Source organism: Propithecus coquereli, unplaced genomic scaffold, assembly GCF_000956105.1.
Source record: "Propithecus coquereli isolate 6110/MARCELLA unplaced genomic scaffold, Pcoq_1.0 Scaffold205, whole genome shotgun sequence".
NCBI lineage: Eukaryota > Metazoa > Chordata > Mammalia > Primates > Indriidae > Propithecus > Propithecus coquereli.
The window spans coordinates 4,144,177-4,152,762 of record NW_012145523.1 but is presented as its reverse complement, the minus strand read 5'-3'; the positions used below and the strand labels follow the sequence as shown (position 1 = coordinate 4,152,762).

The following is an 8,586-nucleotide window of genomic DNA, read 5'->3' as shown; positions in this document are numbered from 1 at the left end:
GTCCAGCCTTAAAAGTTCATTGTTTTAGGATTAGCCAGAAAGGAAATATTTTTTTAAATTGTAAGCTCTCTACAGAAGAGGGTAACACTTTCCTTCCCATCTTTGGGGACTCTGTTCTTGTGTGTGTTTTCTTGCTTTTCCCATCTCTCCTGCTCCTCTTTTCCCCACATGCACACTGGCTGAGGACCCTTTCTCCTCACTAGAAAAGGCCCTGCCATTCTGCTTTTCCTCTGGCAACTGCTCCTTTCATTCATGCTGCAAGAAGCATGAGCAGAGCAAAGGGCCTAACGTCATGAGAAATGGCTAAGTCATCTAGACCTCTGTCTTCTGTTTTAGATTTTTTCTTGTTATGTGTTCTTTGGTGGTTCTCATGATTTTGTCATTGATGTTTATGTAGCAAGTTAAAAGCTGCTGAGATTCAGGAGTTTGAGTTTAGGATTGAAGAAGGAATAGGACCCCCTGACTAATGCCTTAGCCTAAAGCAAGCAAGAGTTCTTCTGCCTTAGTGTTTGAGATATAGGTTCTTTGGTTTCCATTTTGTGTTGTTTGTTTTTCTCCCTCAGGATATCATGGGGGAAAATGATGCCTGGACTAAGGCAAAAAGAATAAGGATATCTGGGTCCTCTAGCCAAATACCATCTTAAAGGCACCAAAACTCAAAATTAATACCTAACATTAATATAGTGTGGTAAGTGACATAGAGATACCTATAAGTTACAGTGTCACCATAGAGTAACACAGAACTCTGTCACTGAATGATGTATGACCTAAGTATTGAAAGATGAGTTTAGTTAGAAAAGGTGTATATTCCAGGAAGAAATTATAGGTATGAAGTTATCATGAAAGTTGATGACATGGCATGTTTGGGATCTGAATATCAAACTCCTTTTATTTTTCTCTTGATGTTATTTATCAAAGAGTTGGCCCTAATATTGTGTAATTTTGAATTTTATTTTTAAAAGGTGCTTCCTGGGTGAGCTGGGGTTTAGTCAAAGGTGCTGAATTTACTGGCAAAGCAATCCAGAAAGGTGCTTCTAAACTCCGAGAACGGATTCAACCAGAAGAAAAACCAGTGGAAGTTAGTCCAGCTGTCACCAAGGGACTTTATATAGCGAAGCAGGCTACAGGAGGAGCAGCAAAAGTCAGTCAATTCCTGGGTAAAGTAATTTTAGATGACTTCTTTAAAGTTAAATTTTAAAATAATCTCTTAATCCAAATATTTATTTGGATTTAATGATGATTTAATCTCAAGAATAAAGAATTAAAACAAAGCAGTTTCTCCTTGCTACTCACAATGGGATCTATGAACCAGCAACATCAGGCTATCTGGGAGCCTTAAAAATGCAGAATTTCAGGCCCCAGACATACCTGCTGATTCAGAATCTGCATTTTTACAAGATCCCTAGGTGATTGATATTTGCATATTAAAGTTTGAGAAACTCTGGTTAAAGGGTGGTTTTGATTGGTTGGAGAGAACAGTGTGTATCTTGCAAGAGGAGTTCAGAATGTACAGTCTTGTGTCACCTAATGACAAGGATACATTCTGAAAAATGTGTCATTAGGTGATTTCATCATTATGTGAACATCCTAGAGTGCACTTACACAAACTAGATGGTATAGCCTATTGCTCCTTGGCTGCAAACCTGTACAGCAAGGTACTGTACTGAATACTGTAGGCAATTAGGATACAATGGTAAGTATTTATGTATCTAAACATAGAAAAGGTATAGTAGAAATACAGTATGAGAGAGAAAAAATGGTACACCTGTATAGGGCACTTATCATGAATGTTATTTGCAGAACTGAAAGTTGCTCTGGGTGAGTCAGTAAGTGGTGAGTGCATGTGAAGGCCTGGGACATTAGTGTACACTTGGGTCAAACTAAATTTATTTTTTAAAAAAAGTAATTGTGCTACAGTGTTACAATGGCTGTGATGTCACTAGGGTATAGGAATATTTCAGCTCCATTTTAATCTCATGGGACCACCATCATATACACAACAAAATGACCAAAATGTCATCATGTGGCATGTGACTGAATTTGTTATTCTTGAATCCATCTGAGGGATATGACATATTCTTTTAAGCACAGCAGTTCTCTGCATAGAAGTTGATGGTCAAGAGGGAGGGATATATTGTTTGAGAAAAGCTGACTTAGTGATTCCTAAGCAATATACTTCTGTCCCCTTGTCCTTTGAGAATCAGAAGGCTAAAGATTACTGTTTTAAGATGGTCAGATAGGACCTTAATGGATTACCATTAAATTTAGTAAGACTATCTTTTTTAGTATTTGTTGAAGCAGATTTTGGGCTGTTTACTTTTACAGACTTAAATACCTTATTATTTCACTGAGATATTTACTGATAGAAAAATACAAATACACATAACTGGCCAGCGCTAAAGATGTACCTACCAATCTTGCATTGCAACAGTCAGAAAAGGAGGATGGTTTTCTCAAACAGAAGTGCCAAGAACATGTATATCTAAGAGATGAGGTTATAACCATCAGGAGGCTCTGGAAACACATTTTTAAAGCAAACAATAGCCTTTGTTTAAAAAAAAATTGCCTGGCTGTGGTGTGTGCCAGTAGTTTCAGCTACTTGGGAGGCTGAGGCAGGAAGATCACTTGGGCCCAGGAGTTCAAGGCCAGCCTGGACAATGTAGTGAGATCCTATTTCAAAAAAAAAAAAAAAAAGCCCCAGTCTAGCTTCTCATCCTTAAGTAGAAATGGTAACATTATGGAGTAAAACAATTTTAGATCCTCACTTAACAATTTTGCAATGGATGGTAAAATCAAGGGAAGAATATGTTTTTTTCTAAATTTTCTTTTTTTTATTATATTAGTTGATGGAGTTTGCACAGTAGCAAATTGTGTTGGAAGAGAACTAGCTCCACACGTCAAGAAGCATGGAAGCAAACTTGTTCCAGAATCTCTTAAAAAAGACAAAGATGGGAAATCTCCCCTGGATGGTGCTATGGTTGTAGCAGCAAGTAGTGTTCAAGGTAACAAAAGGGCCCAGAATTTTAACTAGGAAGGTCTGTTTGCTTTGGACTAGATTTACTTACTTTTAAATATATTTGCAGGATTTTCAACTGTCTGGCAAGGATTGGAATGTGCAGCTAAATGCATTGTTAACAACGTTTCAGCAGAAACTGTACAAACTGTCAAATACAAGTAAGTTGAATTTAAAATGTCATTAAAATGATTTTTAATGACTAAATCTTTTGTAGCATTTGTAAAAATCCATGACAGTTAATTATGTAAGCTGGGTGGGGTGGCTCACACCTGTGATTCCACACTTTGGGAGGTCTAGGTGGGAGGATCACATGAGGCCAGGAGTTCGAGACCAGCCTGGGCAACATAGAAGGATCCCATCTTTAAAAAAAAAGGTAATTATGTAGTTATTTTTATTAAGTATTTGATCAAACAATTTTTTCACTCACTGTTTTTCTTCAATAGTGAAAATAATATTTTTGGTAAAGTAGAATTCTTGTGACTTTGTATTAGTAATTGTTATAAATATTCATTATTAAAGAATAGGTTTAATTTTTTTTAAAAGCCTGGAATTTCTGTATACCTTATTAACTACATGTTCTTGGTGGGTGATATCTGCCTGAAAAACTTGAATTATAATTAAACTGTTATACCCCCTGTTAGCCCATTCTGTATACAAAAATTGTAAAATTTCGTCACATCTTACTTGACTCTAATTACCACTGTACATTTGTATCGGGATAGACAAATGGTATGTCTTCTTCATATATTAAAAATGGACAGGTGTAGAAATGAATGCATTGCACAAGCTTACATGATAAGTGGTGTTGATTTCTTTCTAATTTGGCCTTAAGATCTCTCTAGAGAGTGGCTATAAATTGTAGTCTTGCCCTTAACGAGGCCCTAGGGGAGGTGGTTGTGGATGTTTACAGTGTGCCTTTCATGGGATACTTCTTTATCCTGGTGGACAGCCTAATGCCTAAGTGACCTGTGACCAGGTGTCCCTCTTTCAGGAAATTTGTTTATACTGGTATATACGCTTATGGCTCTTATCTGACCTGTGTCCAATTTATTCCTACTAAGTCATTCTAAAGGAGACCCGTAACTAGGAGGAGAGTTAGGTTTGGGTGTGTTGGTCAGGTGAAACACAGGAAGCAGCACAAAAAAACACATGAATTAATAGAAGCATTTTATTACAGATCCATGAGAGAAGAGGGGTGTCCATGAGGGCTGATGGAACTTCCTGGAGATAGCAGGGTGCTCAGTCAGCAGATGGGGGAAGGAGGGAATGAGCACACATGTATGTGAGAGAGAAGGGGCCCTGTGGGACCGTGCCTTCATTAAGGTCCATGGATGTTATCCCTTTGGCTTTTCAGTGGGAGATATGGATTGACTAGTGTAAAGAAAACATGTGTGAAGGGGAGAACTTATTTACTTGACTCTGGTGTTGGCTGTTGCGTTTTCTTGTGGTCAGCAGCTGTGGGATGTGTTGAATTTTGAGTCAGGGAGATGAGGAACAAGTGAGTTCTATTGCAGACAACCACATGGGGAGGGGGAAGTTTTAACTAGGCCAAAGGTGATAGGATACAACTGGGTTTGAAATACTTATATCAGACCTAAAGAGTGAATGCTGAAGCAGCAACTATGTTAAACAAATTTATGACAAGTGGTATTAAAGATGAGATTTAAAACAGAATCTTCTGCTTTTAGCTCTTTGTTCTTTCTACCTGACAATACTGTCTTTACACAGTATTAAAAGAATCAAGGTCTAAAAACTAAATCTAGTATGATGGACCTGAGTTGCTTTCTTAGCTTTGAATTAGTTTGGATCTTACTGTTTATTTAGAAAGAAAAAAGAAGAGAGTAATATTAGTGGTGTTCACAATTCTTTCTTATTTGTGTTAATTATCCACTTACTGATACCATTTATTTGAGTTCATACTTATGTGTCAGGCACTATGTTCAGTGCCTTCATATATGTTATTTAATTTTTAATACTGTTACTATCTCCATTTTATAGATCTGGAAACCAAAGCATAGAGACTTAAATAACTTACTAAAGATTGCACCCCTAGTAAGAAGTAGAGCTGGAATATAAACCAAGTGTTTCTGTCATTAGAATGTGTGCTCTGAAGTGCAGAGAAAAGTGCTGGGCCACCACTGCCCTTGGTGGGTAATCTGTGCAGGCTTAGTACTTTCCAGCATTATCTTAACATGTTTTTAGATTCCCTCCCACCACAATAAATTGCTTTTGACTTAGGAAATACTAACTTAATTTCCATCCTAAGTTAGTTTGACCTGCTCTGTTTGGGGTACGCATATCTTCAAGTCAAAGCAACGTAGCACATCTTCTTGGGTTGTCAGTTTTACAAAAAACAGTTGAAAATGAGAATATAGAGTATATCTGAGATTCTTTTGATGGAAATGTAAAACTCAAGTCTTCCGTTGCACATCTTGCCACTTGTTGCATTGACCTGTGTCTGATACTCATTAATTTTTTTCTGCCCTTGAGGTTAGTTACTGGATGGATCAGTCATAATTAGAAAAATAGTTTCTTTATTTGTAGCAACAGCAGGAGGAAGTCAGAAGTACCTTTAGGCCAAAAGTGAATTATTTTTAGATTGTCATTATGATTTGTTGTTAGCACAGATAATTAGGCAATCATATTAGAAAGTAGGTAGTGCTTTGTTGGATTTGCCCTTTTCCTACTCCAATGAAAAAAATACTTACCTAACTACAATGGGCTTATTAAAAGTTTGAGATTCACATAACTAGGAAGTACTGGGTTTTGATGTAAATTTTGTATTTCTGGTCCTTAGCAAGGAGAACTTAATGTGATGAATAGGGTATTTTAACAGTGGTTCTGAGCTAATTTATTTCTATTATGGTATGTATTGCTATTATTTTTATTCTTTCCTCCAAAGATTCATGGAATAAATACAAATCATGTAAGTGAGAATTTAGTTAAGTAGCTTTGTATTTCTAACTGTGAGGATGATTATCTTAGCAGTAATTTAATTTCTACTATTAGAGACTTGGAAAGATGGGAGAGGCAGTAGGGAGTAAAGGATTTACCCAGGTAATGCTGTTTTCTCACCTGTGGAGATAATCTGGCCTGGAAATAGAAAATAGCTTTTAAGAGAAGAAACTAAAAGTATTAAACCAGTAATAACTTAGTCACAGAACTGAAGAAATGGAAAAGATAGTTGTACCTTTGTTTAATTTAGTTATTTATTTATGTACAGTTATTTACGTTCTTAGTTATTTACACTTATTGTACTATCAAAAAGTATTTGATATAGTAAGCATTTGTGTTGCTCTACACTAATCCAACTGATGGTAGTATAATGAAGAAAATTTTGGGCCAGGTGTGTGGTGGTTCACACTATAATCCTAGCACTCTGGTAGGCCTAGGCAGGAGGATCGCTTGAGCTTAGGAGTTCGAGACCAACCTGAGCAAGAGCGAGACCCCGTCTCTATTGAAAATAGAAAAAATTAGCCGGATGTGGTGGCACACACTTGTAGTCACAGCTACTCAGGATGAAGCAAGAGGATCACTTGACCCAGGAGTTTGAGATTGCAGAGAGCTGTGTAGCTGGGGTGACAGAGTAAGACTGTCCAAAAGAATAAAAAGGAAAGAAAATTTGTGTCTGTATTGCCTACGATAAATCATTGCTCTCCAAAGTAGTTATTTTAAATCTACCTTAATTATATGCATTATGCCTAGGAGAAAAACAAATGCATTATATAAAATTCCTTATCTGATTTCTAGTAGTATAAGCCAATACAGAGGATTAAATAACTATACTCTTAACATTTTCAGGTAAATGTGTAAGAACTATTTGTTAAGATTCAGTTTATTTTTGTCAGTTGCATTAAAACTTTTGTCTTATTTTAGATTTAGAAACATGAAGGCCTGCAGGAACAATGAAAAACAATATGTAACTTTAAACCTGCTACACTTAATTTTAGTATAGTACCTATTAAATAATTCATCACCCTCTACATAGCTTCTAAATTTCACCTTTAAGCTTCTTTTGTTCCACTTTAAATTGTTTAAAGAAGAATATAACTTCTTCGGTAAACTAGATCCATTTTTATTTTCCCCTAGCAATATTTTATCTTTGAATATATCTTTGTGGAAAATAAACTTAATAATAGATATTTTCCTGTAAGAAATCTATTGTTTTATGGTACAGTATTTTATTGGTTTGTGTAGTGAAATTTAAGTAAAATTCCCCTTAAATTTGCACTGGATGAAAGGGTAACGCCAAGGGCAAATGTCATATTACCCAAAACCAGTTCTATGTAACATCTACTCAGGAGTTAAAATATTTAATCATCGTTATGCCCATCACTTGGTTTTTGCTTGTCTCCTAAGTACTGTCAGTTGCTTTAACAATTCCATATATGGTATTGTTTCCAGGTCCTTCATTTTGCTCAACTTCTATTTTTATTTTGATAGGGACAAATTAAAGTTTATCAGTGCTCTTCTGAAAACATAGCATCTGAAATTGAATCTCATGTTCCAGATGTGTTGTGATCAGATCGAATACAGTGGAATTTGCCTCCCATGTTTTAGTCATATTTGCACTTGATAAGTATGGCACACAAGACAAAGAGTATATTCTCTTTATTAATTGGTATCAAACTTGACTTTTTTTTTTGGAGACAGGGTCTCACTGTCACCCAGGCTGGAGTACAGTGATGCAATCATAGCTCACTGTAGCAGCCTCAAACTCCTGGGCTCAAGCAATCCTCCTGCCTCAGCCTCCCAAATAGCTGGGACTACAGGCTCATGCCACCATGTCTGACTGATTTTTTGTTTTTTTAAGAGACAGTCTTGCTATGTTGCAGGCTGGTCTCAAACTCCTAGTCTCAAGCATTCCTGCCTCAGCTTCCCAAAGTACTGGGATTACAGAGGTGAGCCATTGTACCTGGACAAACTTGACCTTTTTAAAAAATAAACCTTTAAAATCTAGACCTTCATCTTGTCATTGGACAATTGATATTTGTACATAAAATTAAGACCTTTCATTTGCACTTGCTTAACTTCATTTTGTTGTTTTTGACTGGTCATTAAATCAGTCCTTTATTTGTACTTTTGATTTTGGTGTGTCATATTAGCCAGTCTTCCAGGTTGTGTTATCTGTAGATTTGAAAGACATGTCTTTTTTATGAGTAGATTTTTTCCTAGAAATTTTCATGGATAAAGTCTAATCACATGCCTACTAGAGCCTCTCCTCCTGATTGATCTTGTTCTAGTATTTCATGCTTATTAAGATTGGTGGCTTAGCTGTCTATATAATCTCCTAACAGTATTCTCATTTAGCTCACCTTTCTATTTTGTCTTATGAGACTATTTCTCAGCATTACTGTCTTCCACATTCATTTGCTAAATATTGGTTCTTTGTAAGGTGTTCTGTCAGTGTTCTTTTTCAGTGTTCTATCCTCATCTCTTCATGGATAATCTCATCTACACCTATGGCTACAATTGGGATTTATATGCCAGTAACTCTCAAATCTATGTTTTCTGTTAACTTCTATCTGATCTTTAGGCTCATACATCCCAACTGCATACTGCTGTAGACA

The 8,586-nt window shown here is 36.3% G+C and overlaps 1 protein-coding gene across 1 annotated transcript in view; it reads left to right on the top strand.

The window, feature by feature from the left end:
• The window catches only part of SPG20 (spastic paraplegia 20 (Troyer syndrome)), a 32,068-nt gene that overhangs the window by 19,401 nt on the left and 4,081 nt on the right, over positions 1 to 8,586 (top strand). The window contains exons 3-5 of the mRNA XM_012644075.1: positions 963 to 1,157; positions 2,844 to 3,002; positions 3,084 to 3,174. Of these exons, the coding sequence (XP_012499529.1) occupies positions 963 to 1,157; positions 2,844 to 3,002; positions 3,084 to 3,174 (445 nt within the window). The remainder of the gene's footprint in view (positions 1 to 962; positions 1,158 to 2,843; positions 3,003 to 3,083; positions 3,175 to 8,586) is intronic.